The 22,944-nt window shown below is 35.3% G+C and overlaps 1 protein-coding gene across 1 annotated transcript in view; it reads left to right on the plus strand.

The window, feature by feature from the left end:
- Nucleotides 1-22,944, plus strand: part of cdh13 (cadherin 13, H-cadherin (heart)) — a 299,969-nt gene that overhangs the window by 140,250 nt on the left and 136,775 nt on the right. Inside the window, exon 7 of the mRNA XM_017419005.3 lies at nt 8,392-8,536. Within this exon, the coding sequence (XP_017274494.1) occupies nt 8,392-8,536 (145 nt within the window). The remainder of the gene's footprint in view (nt 1-8,391; nt 8,537-22,944) is intronic.

Consider the following 22,944-nt stretch of genomic DNA (forward strand, 5'->3'; position numbering starts at 1 on the left):
TCCAGCTATCTGTCCATCATTCCTTTGTCATGAAACTGACAGAAGTCTGGGGTTAACTGGGTAATTGAGAGAGGAAGATTAGTACACTAAAACACATTCAACCACCAAGTTTTAATTGGGTAAAGTGCTTTATATTTAACTAATAATAAGAATAATAGTGCAAAACATCAAGTACATGGGATATGCAAGAAAATATACAGAATGCCACAAGTGTTGGAGCAGCATTTAGTTAGATCATCAGGGGAAAGTTCTAAAAATCTGAAACAAAAAGCTATATTTAAAAAGCTGTCAGCGCTTGAAAGTAAAACACCTCAAAGGCATGCATCTGGTTGTAAACAAATAATTTAAAATAGAATACTTTCAGCTGTCAGATTGTTTTATTTATAACATGCCTAAAAAATCTTGTTATCTTGTAATCTTACTGTTATTGCAAAGAATGTGAAATGAAGCATCTGTTCACAAAGATCCAGTTTACAAAACGCAGGGTGCTCCACATAGTTTTGTCTGCAGTTACATGCATGTTAATTAACATAAGAAAAACACATTTTTTGACAAGTTTATGATTACATTCGTTGACATTCGCTAGTTGGTAATGAGTGGTTGTAAACAAAATGTGAAATTTCAGTGTCACTGGTATTAAAATTGTTTCAACTTAATAATAATAATATATCTATTATTTTTATCCTAAAGTTAATTTATTTATTAAATTATACAGTAAAGTGGTGAATTAAAAGATGGTAGTGTTGGGTGAAATCTCTTTTTCCTAGCCATGGTTAACATGACTGGTCTTGTCTAAAGGCTAATGAGAATTTTTATTTTTGTTTGTTTAGTTTTTGATTTATTTTATTTTCATTAGACAAAGTTGGGGTTTTACCTCATAGAAAAATATCCTTTTCAGCAAAAACCTCACATCAGTTCCCAGCTGTTTTCACAGGAACTTTCACAGAGTTTGGGTGAGAATGTGAGACATCCTTGGCAGCTGTGCTTCCATCTTGAAAGCCTGTTTCCACAGCTTAATTTTATTGGTATAGAAGTATCCGAGTTTTTGTAGCTAGATGCAGCAGATGGGTAAAAGATTAACAGCCTCCTCTCCCACTGGGGGTTTCAAAGAAGAACTGATTAGAGGAGTAGGAAAAAAGAGAAGTTGCTTTTAGTAAGTGAGTAGAAGAGAAATAATTCTGTTTTAATCATACTTTGTTGTCCCATAAAGCTGTCTAAAATTTTTTAAGCAGACTAAAAAGTTGTTTTTCATTCAAAATAGTTCAACAAAAACTGAAATGGTCAAAACAAAAGATAAATAGAAATAGATATAAATCTGCCTGAGAAAAAATACCAAGATATGGTTTCGGAACTAATAAATATTTTGTGGAAAATTATTTTTTTTTCAAAACCAGTCCTACCATGTAACCCTGAAGGTGGTATCTCACTGGGCTGTGAGTAGTTGGCAAACAGCATTCATGAGGGAATCTCCTGAATGTCTCCAGACTGGCTTGCGACTTTCACAAAGCTTTGCTTGTGTTACAGAGGCGTGCGGCCCTGTTGCTTGAGCATTGAACATGTTCCAACATCTTTTCTCTTGAAATAGTTACAAAGTCAATGTGGGCGTCTCCAACGCATTTTGAACCCATCTGAATTTTGCCACCTGCATGGAAGCTGTTTTCTGACAGAAAACATCTGAGGCAATTCTCCAGATCTAAAAACCACGCTAATGATAAATAAAATTCATTGAGAAAACTGGTCTAAAAATGCCTGTCTTCATTTCAAAATTTCTACTCCTGCAGATTAAATCATAAACATGGAAGCAACTGTTGAGGTGGGTTCAAAACAAGCCAAGGTTGGCAGAGGTGGACAACAAAATGTCCACAGCTAAGAATACAATTATGCAAGCCATGACCAGGAAAATAGGCCATGAGGTTTAGAAACTGGGTGCTAAAAACTTAGCTTCAAACACTCAGAATTCAGTACGACTTCAGATGAAAATGTACATTTTTTCTCACAATTTTGAGGAATTGTTTTTCACCAACTATTCTCTTAATTCTCACAGCCTAGTGAGATATTTGTAAAACATATTTTAATCTTATCTTTTTCCTTGCAGAAAGGTTGTTGTACTGTTGTAGTCTTCTTTCTAAGTGTAATGTTAGAACTTTTGCAGAAACACTTTAAAGGATGGAGATCTCTCCCACCTGAAGACTGGCTGAACTGTGTTTGGTCCGGATCCAGATTTTACTGGTTTAAGCACAACCTGCCTATAAAGGCTGAGCCACATGAGAGTTTTAGGTGGTGGGTTCTTTCCACCTAAAACCTGCTGCAGTGCAGTTTCAGTGGAATCCTAAGCAAACGTCAGGAAGGCAGAGCTGCTTTGAATTCACCTTTTCACCAAAGGGAGGCCTCAACAAATGGCTCAGGAGGAGCTGATTCTGAGTGAATGTGGAATGGATGGCAACGGAGACACTTCCTTATGCATGGCTTTTTCACCAATTCCTTTTCACTCTTTATATTTTTGTCTCTGATTAGGATTGTGATAAAACCACCCTCACTCAAATATATTTTTTTCTTTCTTTTCTTTACTTCTGTGGCAATAAGCCAAGCACTCAATTGACTTTGGCTTGAGCTCACAGCTCCATGTTATATCCTTCTCCTGTTATCAGCCTAGCTTCACATATTGGCACAGAGGCCTTTTGAGATTCAAGTGGGAGTTATTTTAGGAGTCCAAAAAAAGGAAACGCTAGAGTGGGATCTCAGAGGAAAACAATTTTTATTTTTTCTGTTATTTTTTTGAAAAATGACAAAGGATTTTAGGTCACTCTCAAACAGTTCCAGGTGTATATTCTTTGCTAGTTTTGTCTGCATATAATTCATTGTGCTCTGTGTTTCTGAGTAAATATGTTTCTGTTTATCATCCAGGCCCTTTTTGCATATTTCTATTTTTTTATATTCAGTATTACAACAGGATTGTGACAATATTTAGTGTTGGGTTGACATCTACTGAATAACTTCTGGTGTCAACTTAATTCAAAATAGCCACCACAGCCAACTGACATCAGAAAACACAAACATTGACTGCAACACAGCCTATTTTAGTTACTGAGGTAAAACTTGGTGTGGTGATACTTGAGTATGGTTTTCAACACATATTTCAGGCTCAACGCATTGCACAAGATCTTTGCTCAAAACATGGACATTAAATGTTAACGCACATCTACAACTGATTACCTTTTGGAGTTGGTCCAATCCAAGAGACTGTGGTAGTAGGTGACAGTCATTCATAAAACATATTTCAAATGTGAACAGCTAATGCAAGTTTGTGCATAACAAACTAGTTTTAACTCTCATTTCTCAACATACAGCGATCTTAGTTTAAAACTCTAGAATGAAAGGTGCCTGCTAGAACTGCTAGGCCTTTAATTGAGGTTTGTCGCAACACTTGTAAATAAATTTTTTACAAAAACAATTGTTTTTTTTGTAGGAACAGTAAAGAATACTTCAAATTTTGTGTCAATTTTAGGTAAACTTCTTTGCATTGCTGATAAATAATTATTTTAGCTATGCTTGAATAAAAAATAGATTTGCCCTTTAGTTTGAAAGATGGCTGGCTTCACTTTTTATAAACAAATTGAGCCCTATCCACAGTGAAGAATCGTCTCACTGTGATGGTAATTTCAGCCTGAAGAGGAAAATAGTCAAGCTTAGCTCCAATAAAATCTCCTGCTCACAAGGGCTGTAAAAAGGCAAAGAAACTTCCAAGTGCCCAATCAATTATTGTGAAATTGACAAAAGACTCCAATAAATGCACAACAGTCACAGATCCACAACTGAAATGTTAGAGAACATACACAAGAAAAAAGCATTTAAACAATAATCAAAGCATTATCATCTCTGCCTCAGATTTGGCATGAACCGGGACAATTTTCTCTGTATTTAGTCATTTTCCCTCTGAATTAAATTACTGTCCTTTCCTACCCACGTAACTGCAATTTTCACCTTGAGAAATTGCTTTGCTATAAGCCATGATGTAGGCAAAATGGCTTCCTTGTTATGCAAACAGGCAAGTGATGAGCTGTGTAAGGAATGCATTGTCCTGTGCCAGATTTAAACCACTGCACTTAGCTACACACTCTCTGCCAGTACCATGTGTTGGATACTCTATGGGGGATCCAGTGAGTCATTGTGATGCAGAAAAGGACAACAATGTGGTCAAAAACCTAAAGCTTTTTACAACTAAACATGTACAGATTATATGAATATAAAGCATTTAACACTTCCTTCTTGATCTTACTTCTTCAACTGTTTCTTTGAAACTGTTTCTTTGAAACAGTGCCTTGAAAATGAAGGTCGGTGATTAGAATGATAGTATATAAGACCTGCAGTATAACCTTTATATGTTAAATGCTTGAGGCTGATTAGGTCTTTGAACATTTAATTCCACCTGCAGTATACCCATATGTTCATAGAAAACACTTTCATCTATCATGAAAAACATGCATTTTCTTTCATCATTTTTATATCTATCATGTTTAAACAAGTATATATGCACATTTTTAATGAATTCAGTTTTGAAGGAGGATGGATAGGTGATTTTTTGTAAATGCTACCCAACCAGAGATGACTACTAAAATGATTTGATAAAAATTTCTTACAAATGATTATAAGAGACAGGTACAACAGTGCAGCATGTTGTCACAATGAAGGTTGATGAAATATACTTTACTTTTAGTCAGTTCTGTTTGCAAAATGGTGCCATTGTTTAAATAGAACTGATTATTTAGTTGTTATTTTATATAACACCTGTAAGACAAATGAGGTTCATTGTGAATCAATGCATTCTGAGACAATATAATAATTTTTTCAAATGTGTTATTTAATTACTATTTATATAAATGTTAGTGACAGTGTTGGTCCACCTTTTTTAGGGTAATCTAGTTGAATTATTCCGTTCTGTGCAAGCTAATATTTAATTTTAGATTTCAAAAAGTTCTGTACCATTTTACAGCAAGTACAATTTGCAGTATACAGTGTACTAACCAGCAATGGATGCATAGATGGGTGGAGAGGTGGGTAGGTGCATATTGTATTGATCCAAGGAGGGTGGGGGAATTCAAGCATCTAATAGCAGCATAACAATGACCTTTTATAAATATAGTCTAATAAACAATCAAAAAATAAATAAGAAATATGACTGGACCTTCTTCCTGTGGAGAATACCTGTGCAACTAAAGTGCAAATATGCACTTACAAAAAAGTTACCATAAGAAATCTGGCTTTTCTCACAGATTACAATAAATAAAAAATAGCTGTTGCAGCAGCAGCCTTAGATATCTAAAAGTCCTGATCACCTGGCTTGTTCTGCCAGAAATCCATCACTATCTGCTGATGATTTGACATGCACCACCTCACAATATCTTCAATGGAGCTTCTGTTTGTTCCTGATGCAACCAACAATTGTTGTATCACATGAGTATTTCTGCACATCACTGAGCTCTGGGTTATACTGCAAGTCAGAGGTGGACAGGGTGAACAAGACAAGTAAAAGCACAATGTTCTGTGGTGCTTCAATGTTGCTGAACACGCTGTCAGTCAGTCATCCATCTAACCAGGTGTGTGGGTCCATCCTCATTTCTGTCAGTAGCTCTCACAAGAGCTGGATGGAGGGTGTTAAAAGCACTGGAGAAATCAAAGAACACGATTCTCACTGCACAGCTCTTTTTGTTCATGTGAGTCAAAGCATACTTGAATGACTTCCACTGCTTTGCTTGATATCCATGATTAGTGATTATATTTTTTTTCTGTCAAAAACACATTGCAGTTCTGTTGGTATGTTTCAACTTTCAAATGATGACACCTCATATCTAATGTTTTCATCACAATTCAGAGATGCTGAGTAGAAAACCAACCAAAAACAAAGAAATCTGCAGATTCAGTAGTGAAAATCAATCAATCTGAGAGCCAAAGGATTTTAAATTGTTTGCCAAGCAGATCCTAAGACGAGTATCTCAGCCATATAGTGCTCATTTTAGTATGTATGAGCCTTGCCATGAGCTATTCAGTAGACGGAATGAAAATAGACATCGAGTTGAGAACATCATTGGTTGAGAGTCAGCATTTTTATGCTGAGAACAGACTGAATGGGAAACGGTTTCCCTCATTAAAAGGCTCCCTAGGTATATTCTCATGGCAGAGCAAGGAAAGAAGGATGAGATGATATATCAAACCATTAGGCTCTTTACACCTAAAACACTTTGTTCAGCTGCATGTGTCATTATAGCCATTAGAATATATGGTCCATTCACCACAGTGACAGAGAGATGGTTGGACAAAGACAAAGTCAGGGAAGTGAGATAGTGGAAAAGAAGAAGGATGACCTCTGTGATAGAGAGATTTGGTAATGCCACACATTACTGATAGGAAGAAGAAACACTGCTAATGTGATGTTAAAGATAGAAGGGAAACACACTGTCTCACATGAAGCCATGCACCACTGCCATTAAAAGGAAGGAAGCAAAGTAATCTCAATAGCTGTAGATAAAGACCAAAGTGAAATTATTACATATATATTTTTTATCAGATTGAAACGGCTGACCATGTAGCCAAGTCTGCAAATCAAATAAAAAAGATGCATGCTTATATTTTTCATAAAACTCATCTTACAGACTAAAAACGCCTACAAAACAAAAAAAGTTGCATGCTGTTTCTGATGCAAGTTATGGACATTCCCATCTGTAGCCTGTAATGACTTATTGCATCCAAATGTGCCACATAAACAATTAGGTCCAAAAAAGCTTAGGACTGTGAAAACTGAATTTAGAGTATTCATCATATATATTGAATAGTACTTAAAGAACATATTGCATAGTTACATAACTTAAATTGTGAATTAGGACCTAATATCATTGCTGTTCAGGTAGAAATGTATATATTTTAATAAAACAGAGAAACAGGTTTGCTGACTAAACTTGACAAGGTTGTTTCACTCCGGGTTAATAGCTGCTTGTTTGTTGAATGAGTATTGTGCATGTTTTAACTTCACTCTGCTAAGCTGGCATGGTCCCTGAGGTGAGTGCGGGAACAGCTAGAAATACCGCATAGCTGGGGAAACTGAATGCATTAATATATGATGAAGGCCAACTGAGGATCCTTCAGTGCAGTAGACAAAATGAAGGAGACAGAAAAGAGTTAGAAACAATGAGTCTGTCTTCTTTTGTAAGACATTCAGGGTATAAGATAATTTAAAAAAGATTAATGAAATTCCAGTTTAAAGAAAAAATATTTTAATAGTTTATTACCAGTTGCAAAGTATAACTGGAAGTAAACCAAATACGAAATGATGTTTGCATCAGAACATTTAATTGAATACACAATTCACTTCACTAGTTTTATTTGTTAAAGAAGACGGTATGAATCCTAATGCCTTCTTTCCTACCCATTCTTAAAAATAATTCCTCTTCTGCCATCACAAAAAAACCCTCCAGTGCCTGTGTTGCATTGCAAGGAGACAAGGCTTCAAAAATGGCCTAGAGTAAGGAAACAGAGATATCCTTAGCCCAAGTCAAGTTTTGTGACATTTGTTGTTTAGCTAATATGATATACAATGAAAATGTAATGTGTATATAATCTCATTTTGTCATTTTTTTATGTTAAATGTTATGTTATGTTCATTACCTCAGTAAATGATTGAGTTTTGAAATTCAGATATTTTGGGTTGATTTGGGTTAAGTGTTTTTCTATAAAGTTTTGGTTTTTAGGCCAAATGTGCTGGTTTTTGATAAGGCTTAAATACAAGCTTCATAATATTTGAGAATGTTGGTACTCATGGATTGTTTGGCTTTACCTAAACTTGTGTGTTGATACAAGGGTTCCTGCAATGATAAGCAATATTTCTTGTTTGTGTTTCATTTGATATCACATATTTTTACTTTAATAAATCATAACAACTATCACATAGTAGTAAGCATAAATGCCTCTTGTACAGATTTATTTTTTTTTTAGGTTGAGTGATTACATGCACTAAGTACTCAAGCTGGATTTTTATAGAAATTTATAAGTAAGGAAGAATTTTTTTTGTTGACAACAATTGGAAACCTTTAACATCACACAGTATAAAATAAACACAGTTTTATCTAGTATTCTTGTCAAAATGTACCTTCTACCGAACAAACATGTCTGATAAAAGCCTAGCAAAATGAATGCTATGCTATTTTCAAACTGTCCTACATCTCACAAATTATTGTCTTTTTATTAGACAACTACTGGGACAGCTTTAGAGTAGAATGAACAATAGCACATATATTTAATTTGCCACCATTGTTTTTAGAAAATCACTATGAATGTAAGTTACCCTCAGAACACCATACTTTTTATAGAAAATAAAACCAATTTCTCCTTTCCTGCACACAGCTGGAAGTTTCCACCACAGACTTTGCTGGAAACATCATTGAGGGACCGGCCATACTTGTGATCACTGTCATTGACCAAAATGACAACCGGCCCATCTTCAAAGAATCACGTTACACAGGAGAGGTGCTCGAGGGATCTCCTACAGGTAGGTGAAATTGTTTTGATGAAGCACTCTGGACAGAACTGAGTTCTTATTGGATTTAGCCGGACATTTTTTATCTCATACACTGGGATAGCTACACAGAGATGTTAGGTAGGATCGTATTGATTACATTTCTATTTTTATCCAGAGCTGGGTAGTTTTTATGCACTCTTGTCATTATACACAAGCTACACAAAAGCAACAACAACAACAACAATCAATAACACTCCTGTGGCCTTCAGGTCAAACTGATACAAAGTTACAAGGACTAGTTTCCAGGAAAGTTGTCTTGTATGAAACCAGTCAGTGTTGCAAAAAAGCTTTGGGTCTGCCTTTATAGCAATAATTCTATGGAAATCAAAAAAGATTTGGTAATTTTCCCCTAATAACTATGAATTTTGATTGCTTTTGTTGCTAAACAATTCTGACTGTTCATGAAATTTACTGAGAGTTAACCATCTATAAAATAAAAGTAAATATGACTCCCCTTGCCCAGAAATATAATAATAGAAATATAACTCTTCAGTTATGCTAGTCAGTGGTAAAACAGCCAAAAACATCAATCCAACACTGAATTGTTTTTCTTATCTATCACTTCTTTTCATCAGACACATCATTAAAGTAACTCATTTTATATTGTGTGGATTTCTTTTGTGCAGCCAAAAGGGCTCTGACTCTTTGAGTTATGGGCAAGAGATGTCTGAGGATGTCCTCTGGGTTTAGGGAAAATGGAAGCAGATCCTTTGTTTTTTGTAGCTTGAAAAATGGGTCTCAGAAGAAATCGGGCTGGTTTAGATGCCTTCCATGGGATTTTAATTATGTTTTTAATCAGGAAGAATGAGCATTTGTAATGCCTTTACTGTTTTTTTTATTTGCCAGAATCTTTTTGACAGGTGGTTTAAGGTGAACAAGAATTGAGTTGTTGTTAGTAAATGAGTTAAATGAACTTTTCACCTTGAGATCTGCTGTGACTCTTCGATATTTTTCTCACTTTGTCACAATGGTTTTTAAAGTTTTCTGAGTAATTATAGCTGTTTTTATTTGTGACACTTGTGCATTTTTTCAACTCTGGCAAAGATACATGCAATCTAACAGAACAGTATTTCCATTTCAGGGAGCTTCTAACAAATTTATACAATCTGACTTTGTGTGCATGTTTGAGTATGTTAGGAACCTAGGACAAGTATGTTAATTTCTTATTTTTATCTTTTTTGTCAGTATACAGCTGCAATGTGGAAACTGTCATCCACTATACAATGATTTGACAGTATGATATGGTGCTTAGGTGAGAACTGTGTAGGTGATCTCAGATGTAGCTGCACAGTGCCGAGGTTTGTTTGGCTGCTGGATGTCTTATTCACACTTAAGTCTTCTTATTTTATTCAACATGGCATAGAAAACATCATTTTAGCGGTTTCTTTTCCTTTGCAAATCATCAAACAAACTGCACTGAGTTTACTTGTCTTGCCACCTGCTGGAAAGTGTTCTTCTTACTCACACTGTGTTACCAACTATTATGAGTGCACTATATGGGGCTGATTATTAAATTAGTATAGAAAAAACCAGCTGATTTTCACTTTGTGTTGCTGTTGTGTTGCAGAGAACAAATTTCTTCTGATTCCTTTAAGAAAACCCCCTTTAAGTCCCTGCCATTGTACTTTTAAGGGCAAGCATATTTTTATACACAAGGTTGTTTTCAGAAATCCTTTTACTGGATGGACTGTAGTACAGTTGAAAACAAAACATCATAAAAACCAATAGACCACAGATTTTATAATGCATCCTGCTATGTTTGCTCTAACATCATTAACACAAAAAACCTTAATCACCAGCAGAGCTTCACAGATGAAAGGGCTCAGTAGACAGGCAAAGAGGAGCTGCAAAACAAACACAAAGACATTTTCAACAGCTGGCCAATTCATGCTGAACACGCACTATAAAATGCTAAGACAAAAATGTCTTAACCATTTATAGACATGAGAAAAGGTATATTATTACAGGTCATCATGCACAAGAATGTAGGTTGAAAGATGTGTGTAGTTTAATCCTAGTAGAATAAAACAGTTAAAGTGTGCATTTTGATGTTCTTGTAAATTGTCTGTAAAGATGGATTCCAGTTATATTATTCCTACTGTAACAAAATGTTCTTTTGTTTCTTGCTCCTGTGTTTGATTTTCATTACTTTCTGTGTTACTTTTGAATTTTCTTCACATATTCATGGAATGTTTCTGTGATTGAGGCTCTCAGATCATAAATATATAATGTATACAAGCCTATGTGTTTAGTTGCAGTACTGCAAAATATCATTTCTAGTAGCAAATCAGAAATATGACAAATTTCAGCATAAAATCTATTATTCCTTTAGCCCACTGGGTTTGAAATCACATAAAACACCTGAATCATCAGATTGTTGTAGCTCTGGCTGTTTAGTCGACAAGTTAACTTTGACTTCTGCAAGCTCAGCGCCAATGTTTTTTTTGTTTTTACGTTTTTTTCCATTTGCTGGATAGATATCAGACCTGGATTATATCTGATACTGTCTGTCAGACCTTTTCTTGCTACTTATTTTGATAGAATTAAAATTGGTTTTATATGCAGTTATATGATAGGACATCATTTTAAAAACAATATACCTCAAGCAAACAAACAACAAAAACAGCTTTTATAAGTTTAAACTGTTGTTACAGAACAAATGTGTGAAAACTCAAGTTAAATGTCATTTCCAGTATGGTGTGATCTGACAGTGTCTTTGTTCTTTAGTTTCAATGGATGCCAGACCTAATTTAGCTCAGAGATGAGATAAGACTGCAGCTCTGAGGGCTGTCAGGTTCTGGTGTTTGCCTAGAAATCTGTGTACTAAACATCCTACTTAGTCAACATGTCAGTTTAGCCTCAGGGATGTCTTTGATCATTCAAATTTTTTGCAGTATTCTGTTGATTTTCTGTGGATTTGCTGGTCAGTAGTAATACATTTTAAAAAGAATTTTGCTTCAGCCAGTCACAAAAGACTTAAGACAGATATGATGTTGCTGTTTAATCAGTCACAGTGTCAGTAAATTCTTCCTAGTATGCCTCATAATGATATTTTTGGCTGCACCAATAAGACGCTGTAATGTCATGTGAAAATAAAACTTCCAAAAGAGTCAGGAAAGATACAATCTTATTTTCTAATGCAAATATCCCCTGAGCAAAATGAGGAAACTACTTTAACATACAAGTAAAGCTTAGTTATGTTTGAGTTGATAAGTAGTTGTTTGTTTCTTTCAGTTGATTAACATATTCATAGTCAATTCACTAATTATATAAACTGCTCTGAGAAGGTGTGCGCCCATAATTAAATCTCCATCCATTCATCCATCTTCTTCTTTTTATCCTTGGTTGGGTGGGGGCAACAGGAGGGAAACCCAGACACATTCCTTTCTACATCACACTTTCCAGCTCCTCCTGAGTTATTCCAAGGGGTTTTCAGGAGAGAGGATGTGTACTCCCTTCACCGAGTTCTGGGTCTACCCTGGTGTCTCCTCCTAGAGGGACATTTTTGTAATACAAATAAACATTTAATATTAGGACCTGTCCGCTTGGGAATAGTAATTTATGGATACAAAAGGGTTTTTATTGTTTGTCATGTATCCACACTGAAACAGCATTTCAGGAATCACAAATTATATTTTTTGAAACTGGGTTCCACAGTATAAACAAAGAGTTTAAAAATAAAAATTCCTTATTGTGACTAATTTTTCCAGCACAGAGCACAAATAGTTTCATACTGTTGTGCTGTAGCCCTTGCTAGTGAAACTATTTTGTTGTAAATTGTTTGTTATTCTTTCCCCTTGGAGTATAAAGCAATTTGTAAAGACATAGTGTAAGTGACTTTATTTTTCATTATTTGGCCATCTAGCATAGATAATATATTTTATAACAAAGGCCTTAAATACTATTTTGAAGTTGATTTTAATGAAATGCTGGAGGGCAGATTGACTAAAGATGAGTGTGACTGCATCTCAAGGGTGCTGAACTGCATCCAAAGGTCACACACACATAAAAGCACAAAAGAAAGTATGATTGTCATCTTTAAATAGAGAGAATCATTACTAATGACTTCCTGTGTGTAAAACTAGTGTAGGTGTAAGTCAAAAAGTATCTATAAAACTGTTTATAGTTCAACAGAAATAATTGCTCATCTTTAATCTTTTGACTTGCCCTAAATGTAGCATGTTTTTATATTTGAATCTGAATGGTTTGATTTTCCAACTAGAGAATTTATTGCCTAACAATCAGGGGGAAAGTCTTTTGACAGATTATTTATACTTTAAATAACTTTTTTTTTCTCAGTGATGCAGTTTTTTTTAATTTAATGGTTCTTTTTCTTTCTTGAAAAGCTGCATTCAACAAAAGCATAATGGAGCAAATATATCACAATATCTTTTCCGCAGCACAGCATATGTTGTGCATGTATATAAGTGCTCTTTCACATTGTGTGCGTTTGTGTTATCTGTAGCAGCGTGGTGTGTGTTACTCAGTGGTGAGTGTTGGCTGGGCAGCAGGGGAAGCTGTAGGGAAGAATGTCACAGTACTCTGACATTTCTGTGCAAACTGATAACAAATGCAGCCAAAAGCTCCAGACTCCTAGCAAGCTCTTTCCCTTCCCTCTGTTTACTTCTCTACTCTTTGTTTTTTCCTCTCTTTTCCACTTTATCACTTGCACTCTCTTTTGCCTTCATTTCCAACACTCCCTTGAGGTTTGTGTACAAACCAACAAACCCTACCCTCACATTTTTTTTCTGTACTTTCCATCTCTGCCCAAAAAACTTTAATAAAACAGATTTTCAATTAGGCTTACTTTTTTCCCTTTTGAAGGCAAGATGATTTATGAAAGTTTGGGCTAGAGTATTGGTGGCTCGCTGATTTCTTTTCTTGATATTTCTTCTCTTCTTTCCAAAACTGCTATTTAAAAACAAGAAGGCATCTTACTGATAATAAATAAGAGATACTTGGGAAAATTTTTAAATGCAAAATGCAATGCAGATTTTTTTTTAAGCAGCCTGCTGTAAAATTCAATGTTTGATGGTTCTCAATTTGAAATTTGAAATTGAATCTGAAATATATTCATTTAACTGTGGGTTCTTATATCGTTTATTTGTTTTATCATTAAACAGTAAAGTTTAAAGATATATGTGTGTGTATGTGTGTGATGTTTTTTTTTTTTTTATAATTTTGTTTACATCTGGTCTGCCAAAACTGTGTTAAATCTAGCACTGATGTGATGTATCTTTTGTAATGAGTCATAATGGGGCATAAATGAAGAGATTACTCATTGCTGAATCTCTGTTTGTGTTCCAGACTAATTTGTTTTAGGGCCTGAGGTTCTGCTGTGAAGGGAGGGGAGATAAATCTGGTCTGCTTCACTGTTCTGGTCCCCTCTTTTACTCAGAAAGATAAACAAAGTCAAGCAATGAACAACAGAGATAAAAACCTACACCATGTCATGTGTGTTTATCTGTGACAAAATGGCAAATGTTCTGCCTAAACAACTTATGGCTCATTCTAATGGCTTAGTTAAACATGAAATTGTCAGTTTTGTTGTCTTATTACAGATATCCATTTCCTGCTGTAACAATTTAAAATTCTTGTTTGGTAAAAATATTAAATATGTGGACATGGGTTCACGCTGTTCTGGTAGATTATACATCTAAAACTAAACTAGCAGCAGCCCATGTTAAGTTTCCAATTTGTTCATGGAAAGTATTTAGAAAACAAACTCACAGATTAGAGTATCTGTCCAGACTTACTCCTCTGTTCTCTCATCAATACACTCCATCTCTCCACAGCTGCTTACTCGATTCTCCCAGGGGAACCTGTTTTTATGAACCATTGATGCAGACTACAGTTTAGGTGCACAGGATGTGGCAGCTATATTTGTTTTCTCCCTCAGCTGCAGTAGATGCATAGCACAGCTGGAAACAGAGATCAGAAAAATACATTTCCAGTGAGGGCTTGGGGGTCTGACATTGATCTTGACCAATGAATTCAGCACCGTTATTTTAATCATTTCAGAGCAGGTCGATTTCAATCACCAAGACAAAAAGCTGAAGTCAACAAGCTGACAATCATTCCTTCATGTCATCACTATATTACTGTTTGCCATGTTTGCATGTAAGTACTAATTAGTATTTATGTACATGAAAAGAAAGAATGTTCTTTCTATTGCATGCATTTGGCCAGAAATTCAAAAGCTCATTGAAACTGAAAAATATCATAATCTGACAAAACTGCTAGATCCAAATGTCACTGGTTTCAATGCAGAGCTGTCTTTTTTCAGAGACTGAACACACCTTTGAAACAAACATCAGTAACTTATTCAAATTAAAAAATTAGTCCCTTACTGCATCAGCTGTATGGTCACAAATGTGTCAGACCATTCCTATTTTTTCCATTTCAGTTAAGTATGATTGTATGATTGAAACTACAGCTTGAAGACTTTATGCTTTGTCTCAATGTTGCAACTTCTTCAACAACATGTAACGTCTGATGATGACCTCTATGTAAGCAAATAGTCAATATTTCTGGGTTGGGTGGTGTAACCAGCAGATAGTTTGAATGTAAATTAATAAAAAAGCCTCACAAAAGCAAAATCACTGGTAGGCATAAGATAATGGTTTTGAAAGTCTGTAGATAGTTTTCCTCTTCGCATAATCTTCACTGGAATAAAACAAAAACCTGCTCAAATATGTTGAGTCAGCCCACCATGGATGACATGACTACAAACAGAAACCAAAAAAAAAAGTCTGCATATAAATACAAAGACACCTATTTTTACTGCTTAAGTAAGCATTTAACCTTTACATGGTTAAGGTTCTGTAAACAGCAGTCATTATCATTATCTTTGTTTACTTAATTTTTAAAAAAGTATTTTCAAAAGAGCCTTTTGTTGCATCATTTGAGTTGCTACAAATAATGTCAAGTATAAACCTTATACTCCCATTACACCTGACAAAAACCTCATCAAAAAATAAAATATAAACAAAATCAGCAACTCAGAGTTTCAGTTGCTTATGCATGTTTGAAAATGCTAATAAAAGTAGGTCAGTACAAGGTCGGTAAATGCCAATAGATGTCAGTGTGTGCAGAGAAAGCAAAAAAGTGATTGATTTGGGAGATGGTGATTCAACTGAGATATTACAAAACAACTGGCAGGTAATTTGTAGCATGATGGTGCCCAATTGTCCCATTAAGGTTCCTTCTCTACCTTTCTCATTCTCTCTCTTTCTTTACCTTTGTTAGCAGGACAACAGTCTTTCCAACACCCTGCCGGGTGACCTGCCATCCCACAATGCCTCATTATCAGCCTGTCAGCCTGAGAAAGCCTTGCAAATTAAGGTCCAGGGTATCTGCGGCAGCTGCCCAATTAAACTCTGCAGCAGTGTTGTGTTAGGATAAATTTACATTTTGCTATTTGTCTCTGTGAAGCAGCAAGCAACTTGATGAACTTTTATTAATTACTTTAATTACTTGGTGATGCTTTGTCTCTGTGAACAACAGTGTCTTAACTTAAAAGTTCAACAATATGCCAAAGACATTTCAAAATTAAAATAATACACATAATGGTTGATTTTATACTAGCTATGTGTGAGTGTAAAATCCATTCTAAATGCATCATTGCGGAGTAATGAAAGTCCTTATGGCCAGTAGATAGGAATGCAAGGTTCAATCCAGCAATAAACTCTTTGGATATTCACTCATTTATATGCATCTGTTCTCTTTTCTTCAGTAAGGCATCATTGATTTTCCAGAGTCTTCTTAACTGAGCTATCTTCTTTTGAATTACCAAAGGTACTGATATGGGTTACACCACTGAGAGGGAAAAAAATGTATTCTAAATTGGCTTTATATGCAATAGGTATTTGATATGAATATGTGTGAACGGGGCTTTATTTGAAGACATTTAGATGGTTTGGAGTAAATTATTTTGCTCCCTTGTGGGCTTTATAGTATGTGGTTCTCTGCATCATTCCGATACTAAATAGCCTCAACTCTTGTTCCCTCAACCCTGTCTGTGATTTTCCAGTCTCTTTTTCTCTATATTTTCATGTAACGCATGACTATTATGTAGATGAGAATTCATTGCTAATTTTAAACAAAAAGAATAGCCTAAAAGCAGAAAGTGGATCCAAAAAGTACTTGTACAAAGGTATAAAGAGGATTGGGATTTCAAGGTGTGACAATGGCTAACCTCTTCACCTCCCTGGTGGCCATTCCACTTCTTGAGTGGTGCTAATCTATTAAAGAGTTTTTACTCTCCTTTGCCCCAGCACAGAGTCCCACATCAACACAGGCTTGATTATCTGTTCCTCTTTTCAGTTCAGCAGGGACTTGCTCCCCTCTCTCACATACAGTGTAGAAACCCTGAGAGTTGACCCAGACAAACCCATCTCTATCCATCGCCCCATATCTGCTCACCTTCCTTGAGAAGAAAAGGCAGTTATTGCCCCTTTCAAAACCCCCATTGTATGTCCTGTTACTCCAATTTAGATTATCTCCCTTCTTTGTTTCACAAGGCTGACCTGAGCAAACTCTAGCCCTTTGATGTCTGAAGCTAGCTTGTCCAATGGCAACTCTTTAAAACAGTTATTGAATACAAATATGGCTTCCAGTAGATACTTTATGGTTAAAGTTTGTGCTTTGAAAACAGTTTTCTAAATATTCTGAAGCAGTTTATTTTAAATCATGCACATTCAGTTTATGTTTTGCAAAGAGTGTCTGTCTCCCAGCACATGTCCTAAGTAGTGATTTGTCCTATCTTTAAGGCTGCTGACCCATTTTGAACCTAACTCTACATCTTTTTCATTCTTTTTTATACAATTTGTCAGATCAATCCACTTAAGTAAGCCCTTGAATATTTCATCAGCTATAGTTTGGGCCATAGTACATAAACTCATGGAACCCAAGGGATAAATTGTTGCCTTTTAAGATGGATTTTGGTTTAAGAATTATCTGACATTCCTATTGTTGAATTATAAGAATAGCTTGCACCTTGTGGTGAACTCTTTTCATTTGCTTTCAGAACTCTTTCTAGTCTATGACAACTCTACATCCAGAGAGTGTTTTCAGCTTAGATGGATTTTTATTTTTTTTACCACAATGAGTTATTCTTGACCTTCCACATCTACAGTAGTAAAAACTCAAAAAAAAGTATTTACCATTGCATCAGTTCAAGGTCAAGTACATCTTATTTTACTAAGCTCACCCTTGCCTTGTACAAGGTCATTGTATCTGTTGTTGTTTAACTTACTGCAGAATTGTCAGAAGGATTCCATTCATGCTTACAATTGTCACTGACAAACATAAAATACCAGGAAACGACAATGAAACTAGAGCGTGATTTTCTCAAGCATTTTTGCTACAGGTATTAGTGTCATTTACTTATAAGTTGTATGGAAAAATATATTTTCATTAGCACAATGTTCTAGGTCCAACACAGATAAGTATAATAAAAATGTTTTCTTAGTTTTGTCAGCCTAGTCTCTTGACATAGTTTCCTAAAAATAACAAGTGAGTCCTACTGTGTTTGAATGAAGCTGTACTGTACAAGGTGACTGGCAGTCTCCTTTGACAACCTCTGCTCTTCTTTTCTCTCTCATATTCTGCTACAGGCTTTCACATGACTGCACGTAATCCACTGTTCAGATTGTGGGTGTTTTGCACCAAAAAGCAATAGAGTAGCTAAAAGCAAAAACATATTTGATTGAGTATTGATCTGGCATTGTCAGACAAGCAGGGATGACAAAGTTCACACATGAAAATGACATAGCAGCTTGATGTGCTTTTGCTGTAATCATCACTGCAGGGTAAAGGCATGTATCCATCAGTCAGATTCTGTCTTCCTGTCATCCTTGTAGTTAGGTGTGATCATGTGGTCCCTAATCTTGTCAAAACACACGCAGTTGGGTCTTAACAGGTAATAGAATTGTCAAGATGTCAATATCAAAGCACGTGCTGTGGATCACCATTAAGGGAAATAATTTATACTGCTAAGTAATGGAATTGTGGACAGAAATGAAAACAATGGAAAGAGTGTTTGATAGAAGCTTACAAACCAACATTTGTTTGTTAAAGGATACCCCTATTTATATGAAGTTTGAAATGTACATAGCAATGAGAAGTGATAGCAAAATACATTTAAGTGTTTGTTTTCTCTTTTCATTAGTTTTTATTTTTCTGTGACAGCTTGAGAAATGGTTCAGCAGCAAAAAAAAAATATATAACACTTTATTAAAATAGATTGCTGTCAGAGTCATATTTCCCTGAAGGTTTTAAAAACTGCTTTTTTCTGCTTCAGTTTATGAAGAAATTGGCTGGTTTGTGTAGTCACAAACACAAAGGCCAGTAATGTATTGTTGTTATTTCCAGACACACAACATAGAACCCTTTAATTGCCTCCATGAAGACTTTTATGATTATGAGCAATGCTGGTATTTTCAGCATCTGATTTGGTTCCTGAAAGACGTTGACAACAAGGTTCTCAAACAGCAACTTCAATAATTCCAGTATATCTTACCTTTACCAAATGACCAAGTGATACATAACGCCTGAAGAATTATCAAGAATGATTATAAGAAAGTTTGGCACCTTCAAAACAAAATATATGGGGTGGGTTGAGTAAATATTTAACACAGTACAGTATTTTCTACTGTGCATAGAAGTTGTGTGCCACAGCATATAAATAAACTGTAATAAAAGTTTGTTTTTTGCATGCATAAATAAAATAAAAAAAACTACAAATTTTCAGGGCAAGATACAATTTCTTAACTTTAAAAATGGCCCAACCATTAACAGAAAGAATGAATATGTTTGGCACAGTTGCATGGGCTATAGATAACCCAAAATTCATGAATCACCTCTGTAATTTGTGTTTAGCACGAATAACCACCTGTTAAAATAGGATGGCAAAGATAAAAAAAACATGACACTTTACTGGGTTATTGCCAGCATGCTTGTATTGCTGTAGTAGATTCCGTAATTCCCATGGGAATGTCTTTTTGAGTGTATTGTGTTGTTAAAATCTTTATTCACAACGCTGTCACTTGAGGTTTCCAAAAGAAATACAAAGTGGAAAGTAAAGTGAGGGTAAATGCACAATTTTTATTGTTTTTGTAGCACTGCAGTTATTCAAGACTCCTAAAATGTAGACCGTCACCTATTATCTCCACGAATTGTTTATACTTTTGAAGAAAACACACATATTTGTAAGTAACTGTGGCAACATTGCGGTTTATTTGAGGTTTCTCAGTGGGAAACAATCTCCAAACTCAGGGAGAGGTCTAAGACTAAGATTTCACAATGAATAACAGAAATGAATTTTATTTGTCTGACTTGCAGTGAGAAATTGCTGTTAGTATGAGAAAGATATATTTCAGTAGTTGAGCCAGAGAAAAAAAAAATTCCACAGTGTGTAAACCCCCTGAGGAAACGGCACTGGGCACATTCAAATTTAGGGTTGTTTTGGCTCCTTGAGAATTGGTCATGGACACCAACTTAACTCCCATTTGACTAAAAAGGATTACAACACCATTCTTCAAAGACATGGTGCATCCTCCTATTTGAACTGTTGGACACAGTTACTCAGGTGTGTCCAAAACATTTGACTGACGGTGTTAATAACCCCCTTCCCATACACACACACATTCATCAGCAAATCTGCAACTTATTTGAGACTATGGAGGCAGCAGGCTGTCTATGTTTGATTTCAGGGATCTCTAGGGAATTCGGAGACCTCAGTTCCTGACATCCTTGTCTCTCTTTATACAGCTAAGCATTACTCAATTACTCTGGTCAGTAATCAGAAAACTGTAACTTAATTACAGTTGTAAAGTGTGCCTTTGTATCTGATTTTAAAGCATTTTATATTGTTTTATATTTTTATGAGAATTTTTTTTTCATAGTAGCTTTCATGTCTTGAGATCAGGTGATTGCACCGCGTCTAACAGCAGGAAGACACTCCTGAATCCATGAAGCACAAATATCCAATATCCATCCTCAAGTCCTCCTAATTGTCTGGTTTGCAGCTTTTCTTACTTGCTGCTGTTTTGGGTATTTTTAGTTCTTTTGGTACTTGCAGCATTTTTCCTTTGCATTTGTTTTGTTTGTTGTATGTTTTTGCTTCAAATTTCTGTGATTTCAACATTTGTCTTTTGCAGCATTTTTCTGTTGCATTTCTTCTTTATGTTTGTGTGTTTTAAAGTTTATATCATTCTTGTCTTTGCAGCATATTTAGCCGTTTGCTGTGTGTTTGCACCTGTTGGCCACTGTACTAGTGCTGGCTTATTCTAGGAACAACTCACAGCCTTGAAGGCTCTGACAGTTCCTCACAAGTAAACTTACAAAAGAAAACCAAAGATGAAATATTTTGATTACTTGGCAAATAATTATTCTTACTGTCAACGGAAAATATGAAATATGATTTGTGGAATAGAACACAGGTTTAAATCCTAAAAACATTTTTTACTTACTTTTTTAACAGTTTAATAAATATCATTTTAGTTATGATTTTGTACTCCAAGGACAAACAAACAAATAAATGAAAAAGATGCTGCAAAATATTGGTTGTACATAAAAATATTCAGGGTTTGAAAAATTTGAAACACATTTTTAATGCAAGATTTAACACAGGAACCAAAGTTTTGTTCTGTAGGTCTAAATTCTGCTGGGATTATTGACTCCTCACCTAACCTGTGCTTGAGTAGACACAAAATGAGCTTTTTTATTCATGCATTTCAGTTGATTAGACTCATCGACATGCTCATCAATCTAGTTAAGATGAATTTTGCAGTGTCACATGGTGGAAGCTACAAGTGTACGAGAGTGTCAATTTTTTGCCATAAAGTGATGCATTTTCAGAAAATGTCAGAAACAACACTCAGTTTTATGCTTTTTGCGCTTCCTAATGGTAATCTCATGGCAGTCGATTGTGTTGGTATGAAATCTGAACGGCACATTACTGGCTGAAGTGTGAACGGAGAAATGCGAGGAAGAACAATTTAATATCTAAACATAAAAAGCCATCACGCTCTCAGATGAAAATGTGACCTGATAAATGACTGTTATCCCAATACTTGCTTACACATTAACAAAGTTGTGTTATTTTACAGATCATGTCATTAGGTAAAGTAACATGCTGTCCAACTTGTTGCACTTGATCTCCTGTAGCAAAATATGAGCTTTTTATGCCTCCAAATTAACGAAATTAAATTGATGTGCTGAATTGTTTGTAGTTTTTTGTATCAACACACAGAAATGATCAAAACAACTGAATTCAAATGACTTTATAAGGACATGGCCTACATTTTACTGGCGTTAGAACAACTATTGTGTTTCTATAGATACAATATACTTTATATGATAATATTTGTGTATTTAGGCTAGAAGTAGTTTTTATTCTTTCTTTGTTTTGACTGACTGTATCAATAACCAAATGTTGTTAGCTATCTGCCATACAAATCAAGAAGAACAAATAGCTTTTCTTTTTGAATAAATGGGTTCTCTTCAACACCAAAATACATACAAGTCAAGCAAAGTGTAATAGGCAGTGTGTAGTCCTGCTGAAACAGGATAAATGTGAAATTATTTTATAGTTGTAACTAAACACAGTCAACTCATTATCAGTAACTAAACTTGTGAAATGCTTGAAAGCGCCTGTCATATGCAGAGAACGAGGACCATTGTACAAAGACAAAGAGACAATAATAACATTTACACGATTTATTTTATTATAAGTCTTTGACAGGAGAATTAGATGTAATCAGACTGTTATCAAAGAGTGTCACTATTCCTTCTGAAGAATGAAGCTTGACTTGGTGATTATCTTGAACAGGTAAGTAAAATAATTTATTCCAGAAAATACCTTTATTTGACTCCAGTAAAGAAAAGCTTGTCGGGGTGCTTTCTCAGTTCAAAGCAAGGCTTCTAGGAAGTGGTGCTGAGTAGAAAGTTTGGTGTGAATCCTTGACCGGTAAATCCTTTTAAGGCAGAGCAAAGCAGACATGTGATTACAGGAGATCCTGAGGCAGACAGAAAACAAGGTTAGCCTTAAATCTTGAATTAACTTAAAGCTTTTACTTAAAAGTTGACCTGAAGCATACTGTGTGAGGGAACTGTTGGACGGACTGACTGGGAGAAGTTTTCCAGGGTAAATATAGAGCAGGGCAGGTAATGTGTCACCAGTGTGACCAGTGTGTGGAATCAGTTACAGAAGCAAATGAGATGCCCTGCTTAGATAGAGGCACACAGTGAGGTAGACTGGAGGAGGGGGGGGGGGCAAACACATCCAGTAAACACAGAAAGGAAATGAACATCAGTACTGCCAAACCATAATTGTTACAGCAAAAACAATAACTAGTAAGAATTTAGTGAGAATT

The sequence above is a fragment of the Kryptolebias marmoratus genome, linkage group LG11 (genome assembly GCF_001649575.2).
Source record: "Kryptolebias marmoratus isolate JLee-2015 linkage group LG11, ASM164957v2, whole genome shotgun sequence".
Classification (NCBI taxonomy): Eukaryota; Metazoa; Chordata; class Actinopteri; order Cyprinodontiformes; family Rivulidae; genus Kryptolebias; species Kryptolebias marmoratus.